The sequence below is a fragment of the Ochotona curzoniae genome, unplaced genomic scaffold, assembly GCF_017591425.1.
Source record: "Ochotona curzoniae isolate NIBS_2020 unplaced genomic scaffold, NIBS_Ocur_1.0 contig_908, whole genome shotgun sequence".
NCBI classification, from domain to species: domain Eukaryota; kingdom Metazoa; phylum Chordata; class Mammalia; order Lagomorpha; family Ochotonidae; genus Ochotona; species Ochotona curzoniae.
In genome coordinates this window covers 34,028,703-34,043,238 of record NW_024466607.1, presented here as the reverse complement: position 1 = coordinate 34,043,238, position 14,536 = coordinate 34,028,703, and the positions used below count along the sequence as shown (strand labels likewise).

General features: G+C 45.0%; 1 protein-coding gene across 3 annotated transcripts in view; it reads right to left on the bottom strand.

Moving 5' to 3' along the window:
- PPP4R2 (protein phosphatase 4 regulatory subunit 2) overlaps positions 1-13,852 on the bottom strand; it is a 45,865-nt gene extending 32,013 nt beyond the window's left edge. For 2 of the 3 annotated variants that reach the window (XM_040994833.1, XM_040994834.1), the window contains exons 1-2: positions 13,593-13,698; positions 12,587-12,668 (exon numbers count right to left, since the gene is read on the bottom strand). In XM_040994833.1, coding sequence (XP_040850767.1) covers positions 12,587-12,668; positions 13,593-13,626 — 116 coding nt within the window. In that variant the 5' untranslated portion in view covers positions 13,627-13,698. Of the gene's footprint in view, positions 1-12,586; positions 12,669-13,592 lie in introns of all 3 variants that reach the window. The other variant, XM_040994832.1, reaches the window with a different exon arrangement.
- Positions 13,853-14,536: the final 684 nt, after the last annotated feature.

Sequence of the window (14,536 nt, the reverse complement as noted above, 5' to 3'; positions counted from 1 at the left end):
ATATTTATTCATTTTTTCGGGGGGTGGGGCGGGCGGATGCTATAGGCTAAGAAACAGAGCTAACACTGGAGGCACATCCCATATGCCCTTTCTAATAAAGTGGGTACCCCATGTAAGGGAACCACTTCATTATCATGTCCTCCATCAGCGTAAAAGTAACACCAATTCATCACATAGGTAAAACCTACTGCAGCTGTTGTCTCAAAACTACTGAGAAAATTAGGATCGCAGGTCATGCCAGTAAGAAGTTACTCTATCTTAAGGATCTACATAAATATTGTAATTTTTTTTAAAAAAAATTATTATTTGAACCACAGTGTTACAGGGAGTGTGGAGGGATAGAAATCTGAGAGTGAGAAAGAAAAGCACAACATATGTCATGTCATCTGAAAGCAGACCAGTGCCCCTAGAAAAAAGAACAAAATAAAACAGCCTTCAAACAGAAGCCCCTTTAACATGTAGACTGTGAAATACAAATATTTTACTTTTAGCTGAGTTATTTTACCATACCTCTCAGAAACATGCACTAGCGCAAAGTCACAAAAGAACTCCAAATTCTTCTACGTCAAGCATTTTTTGTTTCATTGCTTGTAAATGGAAATAAAGCCAACCACCTCTGAATATTACAAAAGACCTCTAGTATTCTTTGAATTCTAATTTTTCTACATAATTTTTTTCAGTTTTATCATTCATAAGTAGAAATATTACTACCCACCTCTGAGTACTGCTGCAAGGATAAGATTTCTAATTGGGAGTAAAGTATCTAATGTATATATTAAAGAAAGCTATCATCCACCCACCTATTCATTTGCAAATTTTTTTGGTTGTAAAGAAAATTACAACTACTGAGTACTTTTTGCCACTGCAAAAACCATCGAGACTACAAACATTAGCAGCCAACACCAATCTTTAACTGCTGGTATCTCATATATGTGCAGTTCAAGACCTGGCTGCTCCACTTCCCAACCAACTCCCTGCTTATGACCTGGGAAAACAGCAGAGCATGGCCCAAGTCCATGGGACCCTGCATGCACGTGGGGGACCCAGAAACAGCTGTTGGCTCATGGTTTCAGGCTGATTCAGCTCTGGTCACTGCAGCCGTTTGGGGAGTTAACCAGCAGGTGAAAGATCTCTCTCCTCTGTCTCTCTTCCTCTCTGTAAATCTGCCTCTCAAAAATAAATAAACTCTTAAAAAAAAAAACTTAAAGCCCATCAATCATATATATCTTACTGATCACTACACTTAACCTCTCCACACTTGCCTCAAGCCCTCTCACACTATATGACCTCAGTGTGTAAGCTGTACAGGAAGCACTACAGGAAAAAAGGATGACCGGACGGGTACATGCGGTGAGGCCTAAGCAAGCAACCTGAAAGGAATCTGAGTTAATGGTGATAACACAGTCTGACACAAAAGCACAGCCCCAAATTGTAATGGTAGTTTAAAAAAAAATTTGAGACTTTTACAGCAAGGAAGAAAAAGACAAAGCAACTGAGTAGGGGGGAAATGTACAAAAAGCTTGAAAATGAGAGAATCTGCAAGACTGAATGCCTGAGCCTAAAACCTAATTCCATCATTCACCAGCTGCACAATCCTGCACAAATCATGCAGGCTAAGTCTCAATAGCTACATTTTTTAAAAGGAGAGCTTATGAGAGTATGGAAAAGATTACATATATAACACTTAATAACGCCTCGCACAAAATACATGTTCATTAAATATTCACCTCTTAGGAAAAGGACCAACAATCCAAAGCAGAAATTTCTGTGTGGAAGTTAGGCCATTAAAGACCAAGACAAACCACATAATTTAAAAATGACTCAGAAAAAAAATGATTCAGAGGTTCTTAACTAAATAGGACTGTTGAGAAGCACCTCATAAAACATAAGAATAAGACATGGCCTGTAGAATACTAGGCTAAGCTTTCACCCACTGTGCTGGTATCCCTCACGGGTGCTAGTTCGGGCACAGCCACTCCACTTCCAATCGAACTCTCTGCTTAGGACCTGGGAAAGAAGCAGAAGATGTTCCAAGGCCTTGGGCCCCTGAACCCATATGAGAAGCTCAGGAGCTCCGGAATGGCTCAGCTCCGGCCACGAACCAGTGGATGGAAAACTATCTCTGTTTTTCCTCCTCACTGTAATAACTCCCCCTTTCAAATAAAACAAATCTCTAAATGAATCAGTAAATAAATTCTAACAAAAAGATTAACAAAATGGTCAAAAACAGAAGGCCATAACCTCTGAAGGGAGCCTAGACAAAGAAGATGGAGACGAAGAAACAAAAAACATACAGCCTCCGAGGGTCCTGCCCCGTGCATAGACGCCTGAGTCAGACATGCTTTACAGGAACAGAGCAGGGGGAGTGGCACAAGTGCTGAGTCTTTTCAAGTACAAGGAATGGGTAGCTCAATCAGGAATATAAAGCTGGATGAGACTTGGGAACTACCTGGCCTAGACAGAAACCACTGTATCAAGCCAATCTACTGAATCTTGAGACTTCATTTTCAGGAAGCTGCCAAACTTTTAGGTATCAAACTGGGTAGTACATATTATTTTTACTTTTCTTACTGCAATGTATAAACAATGTAACCTGAGATTTGTTGAATGCCTTTATTTCACAAATACTTTGTGAATTATTTGCTGTCACCACATTTTCCCTTGGCAAGCAGAAGTCAACTTGGGTAACTGATTCCATTATACCCATTCAAATAGATTATAATCAAAGACCTTTAACCAGGAGCATCTCTTAAGTTAGACTCAAACAAATGACAGGCACAGAAGGGAACAAACACAAGCACAACTGGCTCCTCCTTCTACCACAAAGTTCTTCCCTCTTCCGGTAAGGCTGTTCTATTTTCCTTGAAAACAAAAACATCCCACTTCCATTACCACATATATAACTTCCCTTTTAAAAAGATTTATTTAAGTGCAGAGTAACAGAGAGAAATACTGAGACTAGAATTTTAATCTTCCATCCACTATTTCACTCCCCAAATGGTGGCAACAGGCAGATCATAATCTGTGGCAGGTTAAAACCAGGAGCCATAAACTCCATCCACTGCCTTTTCAGGAGCATCTGCAGTAAGCTACCAGGACCTGCTGACATCCCAAAAGGTAGCTTAATCTGCTGGACCATATTTCTCACAACCAAACAGGGCGCTGCATAATTTTGCTTGATTATAACTCTCACTTCGCGTCAATGATGCAAGTCTTCAATACGTAACAGGCAATAGGTAATGCTCTCACAGGCACGTATGCTACACTGATGTTGTCATGAAGTCCACTGCCACTGATGCTGATACTTCAACCTGGTGACACACATGTGAACTCACTCATCCCAGTGTAGCACCAGAAATGTACAAGACCTGCAGTCTACAGAGCAAAGAGACAGCACAGCAATGTGTGGCCCATCATTCTGTATCTTCTTACTAATGAGATGGACTGAAGCAGGAAGATGCTTTTGACAGACTTCCAGGAACAGTCCATAAGCATTATGGACCCATGTACTCACTGGCAGGGGTAAGCAGATTTCTATATACAGATGAAAACCACACTTGTGCATACAGGCAACTGGGAAACCTTTCCAGGGCTTGAGTGAGCTTATCTGTATCACTGATCGGGTCTTTATCACCCAAGTCCTGAGAAGTGACACAATTTTTTTTAATACTGTCTACAAATCAGTCAAATGACTACCAGTTAACCCCTTCATTATCACTAGATACTAATATTAGCTAATTTCACCATGCCCCATTCCCAACCCTTAATCACTGCTATAAAGAAGTAATACTCCCAGACGAGCGTCACAATATGAACCTGGAGATCCAGTCCCTCGTTGCCGAGGAAACTGACTCACAGTAATTTGTTTTTCAGGAGCTCCCACTTGGAGGACTCTTACTACACACCAATCACTATGCTAAGCACTTTATTTGTATAAACTCATTTAATCTCCACAACATTCCTCAAAGTAGTTTGCTTTATTATCCATATTTTACATACCAGGAAATTAAATATGACAAAGCAGTTCACATCTGAATTGATGAAGTGGGAATTCAAACCCATATTCTTGTGCTCTCTATTCTCAAGCCACAACTTGTTTACTGTTTGAGCAAATTTCTTTATTACACCCTGCACACAACACCAAATTCTAGCTTTCACTTTCCCCCTAAACTCTACTACACGTGTACCGCACTCTAATTCTTAGCTGAGGCAATTTACAAGGTAAAACTCTACTTTTCAAGCGAAGAAACAAGCTCACGAATACTTTCACACAGAGAAGCATGCAAGCTAAATTTAAAATCCAAGTCACACTTCTTCCAAGATATAAATTACCATTACCACTCTATCACACTAAACATTAAATCAGTGAACTTGTTACCTACTAGCAAAAATGGGGGCTGAACATGGAAACCATGAGCTCACCAGAGTACCTAAGAGAATGAAGACTAGCAAAATTAACTCATTAGAAACAAACCTGGCATGCCTAGCTTCCAAGGCATCATTCTATATACATTATGCAGGACACATGACCCATCTAGTGTGACCAAAACATGATGCTATAACATTCATATACACATTTAAATCACTGCTTTTCCGAAATATTCAGAAGCAAAAGTATATATGTTCAATTAATATTTACTAAAAGAATCAGTTTCTTTTAATGTGCCATACCACTCTGAAAATAGGTTTTTAGATTGTACCTAGGTCATTATTACACACATTATTAATACTAATATAGCTACAGTAAAACCAATGGCTAATAAATTCATTGTTTGTAATGAAGCAACATCTCTCACGACTAAAATAAATTAGGAGGGGCCCAGCACCCATTGCTCAATGGCTAAATTCTCCCTTTGCAAGTCCTAGCATCCTACACAGGTACCAATTCATGTCCCAGCTGCTCCACTTCCAATCCAGCTCCCTGCTTGAGGCCCGGGAAAGCAGTCAAAGATAACCCAACGCCTTGGGAGCCTGCACCTATGTGGGAGTCCCGGAAGAAACTGGCTGCTGGCTGTGAATCAGCTCAGCTCCAGCCACTGCAGCTATCTGGGGGATGAACAAGCAGATGGAAGATCTTGTCTATCTCTCCTCTCCATAAATCCAGTAAAAATGAATTTTTAAAAATAAGCAAATTAGGAGGCACGTGCCTAACCTTGTAGAGACTGCAATACCAGCTGAAGTGCCCACATACCCTATCAGAGTGCCTGTGTGAGCCCCCACTCACCAAGGAGGCCAGCTTCCTGCTCCGTAATGGGATCTCTGCCACCTGCCTGTGTGATCATTCCTCAACCACCCATGGTTAGGATCTGTAGGTGTACAATGGCTGCAGTCTTCTTTTGCTCAGACCCTGATAATGAACAGGTCATTGTGTGAAGACCATTTTGTCTAAAATTATTTCAAGGATTTGTGGGATCACATTTTCAAGCTAGCAACACTAGAAATGTTGTTTACCATTTTTGGTTGTGCTATTTTTAAAAAAATTGCAGCACTGATAACTTCTCACAATACTGCTTTTTAAAATCAACCCCTTTTAAAGCATTTTAAAAAATTTGAATAGTTTAACATTTTCCACATTGACTTCATCTAAACACATGCACAAGCACACATACGTACTATTTTTTCTTGGAAACAGAACATTAAAATCACAAAGTGAGGGATTCATGGCTGATAAAACAGGGGAAAAGGGGTATACTGTCATGTACATGATGTAACTCAGTGATGGAATATTTAAACGACATTCACACAATTTTTACTCTATTGGTTAATTTCCTCACTTGAAATATGGAAATCATAAAGCGTGGATAGATTATATGCAGGAAATTCAGCACAGTGTTTGCTACGTGCTGAGTAAGTGTTCAGTAATCAATCATTAGTTTATTGTTGAAAACACCTTGAGTCTGCTTTTTCACTCCATGCAGTAAAGTTCCTTGAGTTTGGGCTATTTTAATATAACAAAGAGACTAAAAGCAAGGAGTGAGCTCCTGCTCCTCCCAAGGCCAATGCTGAGAGGGGTCCACAGCCACAAGACGGCCCTCAGTCACTCACCTTCCAGGGCAGCCGGGCTACCCTGAGAAGAGTGCCCCAGCAGGAACAAGCGTGACCACTGTGCCATCATCAAGTTCCCCTGACCACAGAGTCCGCTATGAGGAACACAGAAGACAGCAACACACTGGGGTTCATTGTCAAGACTAATAAGCACCAGATCAAACAAACTGTGAAGCAGCTCTATGACAGCAATACGGCCAAAGTCAATACCCCATCAGACCTGAGGGAGAAAAGGCGGCTGTGGGCACTGGGTCCTGGTTATAATGCTCTGGGTGCTGCCAAAAAAATCGGGAACATCTAGTTGCATCCAGCTGCCCAATTCTAAATATATGTGGGTGGTGGGTGGAAGGAAGAAAGGAAGCCAGCACACGAGAACACGAGATCCAAATAAGAAAAGTAAAGTGGAAGAGCCTGGAGGTTCAGATCACAAGCAGCCACATCCTCTCGGAAGGCACAATCACACTCAGAGTTCCTAACTACAGAAAACTGACTCTGACCACACATCTCTATCAAAGTTCAGGAGGAGAAATTTCACAAAAAAATGAGTTAACAGAAAAATTTAAAATTAAGCCCAACGGTTATTATAACTAACACTCTCCCAATAAAAGTCAAAAACAACTTTTGTTCAGAGATAAAAACTGCAGCATGAAGAGTTAGAAGATACTAGAAAAAAAGAAGACAACTACATCAAAATCACAGAAGCTTAACTTCCAAAATAAGGAAGGACTAAGTGCAAAAGCACACACAAATTGAAAATGCAAAAAATCTTTAAGGAAGGAAAATGCTTAAAAATAAAAATCAAATTACATTAAAATGTCTCTTAGACAGTAGTGAGATAATAAAAAGAACAGAGGTAATAAAGCATTTATAAGCAATGTCACATAAGAAATTTATCTGAAACATGTAAGAACTCCCAAAACCCAACACTAGAAAAACAAGCAACCTACTTTTAAAACAAGCAAAGTAGTAAACAGTGAAGACAGAAACATGGTAGAGAAACATTTGAAAAGATACAGAAAATCTCATTTGGGAAGATGGAAACTAAAACTACTACGTATTGAGCCCAGTGTGGTACCCTAGTGGCTAAAGTCCTCGTCTTGCAAACAGAATCCCATGTGGGTGCTGGTTCTAATCCCAGCTGCTCCAATTCCCACCCAGCTCCCTGCTGGTGGCCTGGGAAAGCAGAAGAGAACTGCCCAAAGCCTTGGGAGCCTGTCCCCACCTGCAAGACCCAGGAGTGAGGCTCCTGGTTTCGGAATGGCTGAGCACCAGCACTTGCGGCTGCTTGGAGAATGAACTGCAGACAGATCTCTCTGTATTTCATTCTCTCTGTAGATCTACCTTTCCAATAAAAATAAATCTTTTTTAAAAATAAATAAATAAAAAGTCTTTAAAAAAATAGAGTACGTATTATAAGTAGGGCAGAATAGCTAAGATAGAAAAGACCAATCACAAGTGTTGAAAAGATATGGAAGAAATGAATTCAACTCCTGAAACACTGGAAAACAGAGCCTAATATAATCTTTGTGAAAAACCACCTGGCATTTCCTTTGATTTCTAAAGATTTATTTTTTTAAAGATTTATTTATTTTTATTGGAAAGGTAGAGTTACAGGGAGGAGAGAGAGAATTCTTCCACACACTGGCTCATTCCCCAAATAGTCAACTGATTGGATCCAGAAGAAGGAATTTCTTCTATGTCTTCCACATGGGTCTAGGGTCCCAAGGACATTGGCCATCCGTCACTGCTTTCTGAAGCCATAGCGGAGAACTGGATTGGAAGTGGAGCAGCTGGGACATGAACCGGAATCCATCTGTGATGTCAGTGCTGCAGGCAGAGGCCTAGCCTACTAATATGCCACAGCATGGGCCCCTTGGCAGTTTCTACCTATCCAACTTCTCTACTCCTAGGTATTTAATTGATGCAGGGAAGGGGACAAGGGAGGAAGAAGCTGGGTCCACATCAGATTATCATTAAGAAAAAATATATAAATAAAAATCATACAGAAAGAATCTAATATCCACAAACAGGTTAATGAGTAAGAACTCTTAAGGCCCAGCAATGGCTCGACTGGCTAATGTTCCATCGTGAAAGTACCAGGATTCCATATGGAAACTGGTTTGTGTCTTGGCCGCTCCACTTCCCATCCAGCTCCCTGCCTGGGGCCTGGAAAGGCAGTCAAGGACGGTCCAAAGCCTTGGGACCCTACATCCACGTGGGAGATACAGCAGGAGGAAACTCCTGGCTTCGGATCAGCTCAGCTCCAGTAGTTGCAGCTGCTTGGGGAGTTAACTGCAGACAAATCTCCCTCTCTGTCTCTCTTCCTCTCTCTGTATATCTGACTTTGCAATAAAAATAATAATAAAAAGATGTTGCCCGATAGGTAAGGATTAGATGCTAAGGAAACCTCGAGAATCGAGAAGTTCATGAAATGACTATGGTGACAGTTTCATAAGTGTAGACGTCCAAACCTAGGGTCAGCATCATGGCATAGCAGACAAAGTCAGCATCCAATAGGGCCCTGCTTCATGCTCCTGTTAATGGCCTAAGGAAAGTCACGGAAGATGGCACAGGTGTTCAGGACCCAGAGGTCCACAGTGGAGACCCACTTGGTGCTCCTGCCCTTTGAAGCCATCTGGGTACGCTAGCAGCAGATGGAAGATAGCTCTCTGTCTCTCCCTCTTTCTCTGTTAACTCAATTAAGTAACTTAAAAACCATACTTATTCAGTAAATATACTGAATGTCATTACGCCTCAGCAACACTGCTTTCTAAAAGGAATTCAAGACAAAATGGAAACAACTGAAAACAGGCACAGGCAATTCAATAAAGGAATAAAAGGGGTCCCTGAAAAAGGCACAGAACTCAAGAACCACTTTCCATGAACAAATTGTTTTAAATTTAGAAATACATATTGAATAGCACATCACACATTGGAGCACACTGACTCAAAACGCTTAACATCATTTTAAAGATATTTTTCGGGCCTGGCACAGTAGCTCAGGCTAAAGTCCTCACCTTGTACACACCGGGATTCCATAAGGGCACTAGTTCTAATCCTGGCAGCCCTACTTCCCATTTAGCTCCCTGCTTGTCCAGGGAAAGCAGTCCTGGGATCCTGTGCCCACATGGGAGAAGCCCATGTGGTAGAAGCTCCCGGCTCCTGGCTTCAGACTGGCACAGCTCTAGCCATGTAACCACCTGGGGAGTAAATCAGTAGATGGAAGATCTTCCTCTGTCTCTTCTCTCTGTATATTTGACTTAAAAAAAAAAAAGGTATTTTTCAAGACTAAGAAAAAAAATTACTGCACTTTCTTAAAAGAACAGACTTTGGGGAGAAATCAGCAAAAAAGAGTAAGGAGCATTTAAAAATGTATTATTGGAAAGCCAGATTGACACAGAAAGGTATGTCCCATCTTCAGCTTCTTTCCCCCAGTTGGCGGCAATAGCCAGGTGCGGGCAAGGACAGAGCCAGGAGCCAGGCACTCCATCCAGCTCTTCCATTTTGCACCTGGAAAGCAGCAATGGATGGCTGAGTCCTTGGGCCCTGCAACACTCTGAGTTCCTTCCTCCTGACTTTGTCCTGGTCCAGCCCAGATCACGGCAGCCAATGGGGAGAGTGAGCCAGCAAGTAGAAGAACTCTCCCTAGAACATATATCAAAATAATTTTTTTAAAAAAGCAGTCCTCTGAAGACCTGAATATGAATTGCAAGTCTCAGTAGTGATCAACTGAACAAATAGCCCATTCTAGCAACCAGAATGTGGCCTTTAAATATCACCTGCCTTAATGATAGGGCTTCCTGAGAGCAGCCGACTCCATGACGAGGGTCGGAAGTGAGTGGAATGATCAGACAGCAAGGACATGGGGACCAGGGTCTCCTCAGAAACTGTGGGTCAACCAAACCCGGCTGTCAACTGAAAGACAACCTATCGGAAAGGATAACTGCAACCCCAGCCCGTCACGCGTTTACACTCACCATCACTTCCCCTGGAAACACAACTTACGCTTCACAATGTTAAAACTTTCCTGAAGCTAAAACGTAAATATCAAATCAACTTTTTTTACAAGTGCCCATCTAAATTGTCACATTTTCACCCATTATGAAAGGTTCATACTTAATGTTTTGCTATTAAGCACTCTGAAAACTAAAATGTTCAGAACTGAAGAATTTGTACCTTAAAAGCCAAAACAAAGATATCTGAATTCCACTCATCAAAATTTTACTCTTCTGCTGCAACTTTAAACCATACAAACCCTGCTATAATTAAGATATCCTCTATTAATAAAAGGAAGTCAAAGACTAGAGCAAAATTAAATACTTGTCTCAACAATGAAATAAAAAATTTTTTCTGGGGGCACAGTGCAGTAGCCTAGTGGCTCGTTCTGGGCTTGCACAGCCAGGGATCCCAGATGAGCATGAGTTCTAATCCCGACTGCTCCACTTCCCATCCAGCTCCCTGCTTGTGGCCTGGAAAAGCAGTCAAGGACAGCTCAAAGCCTTGGGACCCTGCACCTGCATGGGAGACCCGGAAGAGGTTTTTGGGCCTGGCTTCAGATCGGCATAGCTCCAACCACTGCAGCTACTTGGGGAGTGAATCATCTGACGGAAGATCTTCCTCTCTCTCTCTCCTTTCTGTATATGACTTTGCAATAAAAATAAATAAATCTTAAAAAAAAAAAGGAATCTAAAACAACAATCATTTTAAAACAAAACAATATTGGTATGTCTATAAACATCTAAATGATAGATGGGAAGATTAACATTCTAAGTCCACTATCAGAATAAAATAACTACCAAGAAAATCAGCTGATTTCCCCCCAGCTACTTGGTGATCCACTAAGAAAATTTTCATCTATATATGCATTTATAAATTAAGTATTTGATCAAAAAGGCAATCTGTATAGACCTAATAAGTTTTACACAAAAATTACTTCAAAATAAGTTAACACAATTTTGTGTGTTAAAAAATTTTAAAAGCGGTCTGGCCTAGCAATTCAAGTCCTTGCCTTATACACACCAGGTTCCCACAGGGACACCAGTCCCAATCCCAGCAGTCCTGCTTCCCATCCAGTTCCCTGCTTGTGGCCTGGGAAAGCAGTCGAGGATGGCCCAAAGCCTAGGGACCTTGCACCCGCGCGGGAGACCCAGAAGAAGCTCCGGGCTCCTGCCTTCAGAATGGCACAGCTCGGGACTGGGAGTGAATCAGCGAACAAAAGATCTTCTCTCTGTATATCTGACTGTCCAATTAAAAAAAATAAACCTTTAAAAAAAAACTTCTAAAAGCAAAATTCCATTCCTCTAAATGCCACACAGAGAACTTGGACTGACCAGTAATTACAATGAGTCCCGCACTGAGATGCCCAACAGGTGAGTATCTGTCACACTCCCGTTGCAGTGGCAATTCAGCTTCAGAATGCCAGCTTTCTGGTAATGCATCCCCCTGCCCCCAAGGCTGCAGGGAACTCCCTCTGCCCCGCCCCCCCCCGGCAGCAGGGACCGGCCACCTGGCGCGACTCCTGCTCAGGCTTGGCTGCTGAAGCCACTGGGAGGGAACCAGCAGAAGGAGGTCTTTTTTTTTTCCTGATTCTCAAAAATAAAACAAAAAATTTAAAGGTCACAGCTCAGAGGTTAAAAATGCTTTTTTCCTCCTTCCTAGGGTTTCATTCTTAAAACACATGTTCTTAAGCTGATTGGTGTATTTTACTAGAACAGCAAGGAAATTTGGCTTATCTTCAAGACCACTAAACCAAGCAACCATACACTAATCTTGTGAGACAGAACACTCAATAATAAAGCAGGAGAAATTACAAGCACTTATTGAAGATCACACTCTTAGATTTGGCACTGCCCACACTCCTTGCACCCTCAGGCTCTTCATTCGGCACGCCCCACAGCACTCCAATCCAGACAGACAAGCCTAAAGCTTTGAGTTTGAAGCAACCCCCACCAAACACACTGCAAAAAACATCAACTGGAAAGTTCCTTTTCAGTTTCAGATTCAGAACTTTTGAAAAATAAACCTAGTAAAATATTAAGCACATGCAACACGTTAGCTATCCTAAAAGTTTACAGGCCAGTCAAAAACTGCAACCTCTTCAAGTCCTCAGCTAAAACACCCCTGAGGCCTGAAGACAAGGAATGCAAGCGACACTTCAAACACCCACACAAATATAACCCTCCCGACACACACAAAAGGCTGGACACAGAACAACATGAAACAATACCGCCAACACAAGACTCACACACAATCAACGCCACAAGATTCTGGAAACAAGCCTGTTTGTTCTGGCCAAAAAAGGCTGTGATGGAACAAGCATTCCTCTTTCCAGGGGTTCTCTCAGACACCAGGCAGGAACACGGAACACTACACCAAACTTTACAATCCATCAGAGTATGCGCATAGTACACGCTTCTCAATGACTAGTGTTGTCTCCAAATTGCAGTTGCAAAACTCTGCTTCTTCCAGAATACACTTTCCAGCTACTAGAAAGGAAGATACCCCGGAGTCTGGAACGACGAATGCCATGTTTGCAACTCACATTGTCTCCCCAGTCTTGGCGACATGACAAAGAAACTGATCCAGGACAGGGCACACTTCCTTTTTACCCCTCTTCTCAAAATCTGGATAAGGGAAGAAAGAAGGAACGTTAGCATTGTTTCTCCAATGTTCTCTTCAAGAAAAACTTCTTCTCCCACTCCCTGACCTTTCCCTTCCCGAGGAAGCCATTTTTTAAAACATCAGCCTCCCAGAACCTCCCGATTTTATTTTCAACACGCCACACTCCTCACGGGCAACAGGCAATCTTCCCCCAAGCGGGAAGTGAACTTCCCAAGCCGCTCGGAACTCGGTTATTTCTGCAAGGGCGGCCCGGAGGAACGCCGACACCACACTCCCCGGCCGATCTCTGGTTCAAATGTTTACAACCCTCAAGGCCCCACAAAAGGGGTGCGCTCAGGGATACCCACACACCCCCGCCTCTCAAGAACTCACCAGCCACCCCCCCATCACCCGTCCCCAGCACCTCCCCACCCCCCGAAAAAAAGGGCGATCTGCGCGTCCCAGAATAATTCTCGAAATGCTAAAATCCTGGTATTTCCAGCGGGAGCCCCTCGCGTCCCCAACCTGTTGCTTGCAAGCGGACCCCCCCCCCCACCACCACCAGCACCAGCACCACCTCGGGAGATGGGCAGCCCCTGCCCGAGACAACTCCCAAGTTCCTCGACCACCCATCCCCGTCGCCCCCTACCCCTTGGCCCCACAGGCCTGGCGGAGCTCCGGGCCCAGCCCGCCGCCGCCGCAGGACGGGGGTCCCCTCCCCCAGCCCGCACGCCGGCGGCCGACACAAAGCCCGGGGCCGGGCGGGAGAGGCGCTGCCCACGGGGCTCCCCGCCCCTGGGGGACGCGGGAGGGGGATGGGGTCCCGGGAGCGCGCCCCGCACCCGGCCCCGGCCTGGCCCGCACGACCCCGGCCGGGCAGCAGAGAGAAGCGGGGGACGAGCAGGGGGCAGCGGACACGAAGGGACGCGGGGGGCCACCACCCCCACCTTTGAGCGCCTCCTGCAGCCTCTCGACGTCCATGGCTTCCCGGAGTCCCTCGCAGCCTCCGCCTCACTCCGCGGGGCCTCCCCGGGGCCCGGAGCCTCTCCCCCCCACCCCCCCGGACGCCCGCCCCCTGCCTCGCACACACACACTCCGGCACGCAGGCGACCGGGGCGGGGCACCGAAGGGAGCCGGGGGAAGCGAGCGAGAGCGAGACGGACGGAGCGAGGACCTTCCCGAGCCGCCACCACTAGCCCTCCAACATGGCGCCCGGCACGTCACGCCGCGCGCACACTCGCCGCCGCCGCCGTCCTCGCGCTCCGGCCGGCAGGCGGAGGGCGCGTGCGCCGTGCAGCCGGCCCCGCCCCTCCCGGCCGTGGCCACGCCCCTCCCTCCGGGGCCGCGGCCTGTGGTGGCTGAAGGGGCGGGCGGGGAGGCCGGGCCGAGGGTCGCTGGCTTCTGTGCCGGCGGCGCGACCTCACTGAGCCTTGTTTACCCCGTCCGCACACACCGAGGGCATGCTCTGGTCCCGGTCACCCGATACGTTTGCAGCAACGCGTTGGAAACAGATAATCCTGACCGCAGGAACACCTCCCTGCTCCGGGCGGTGGAGAGCCAGGCACTGTCTGCAAGCCGCTGGGGTCCAATCCCAAGTCAGTTCCTTTACTCTTCGGGGCTCCCCGGCCTTGGGGCCCTGAACTGGCGGAACCTCGCGTTTTCTCTCTTGTATCGAGTGGGTGATTGGGAAGCAGCCGTGAGGCTCGAGCGAGATGAGAAAATGTGAAGCACCCGATACTGGGGGTTGCTGGGTTTGTGAGTACTGTTGAATTACATCAGCGCCTGGGGAAAAGAGGAGGAGTGGTTTCTCAGCCCTCCTGGCCCTGGATCGGTGCAGATGGGGGGGGGGGAAGCATGGTGAGGAGAGAAGCCAGGCGGCCAGGACAGAAAG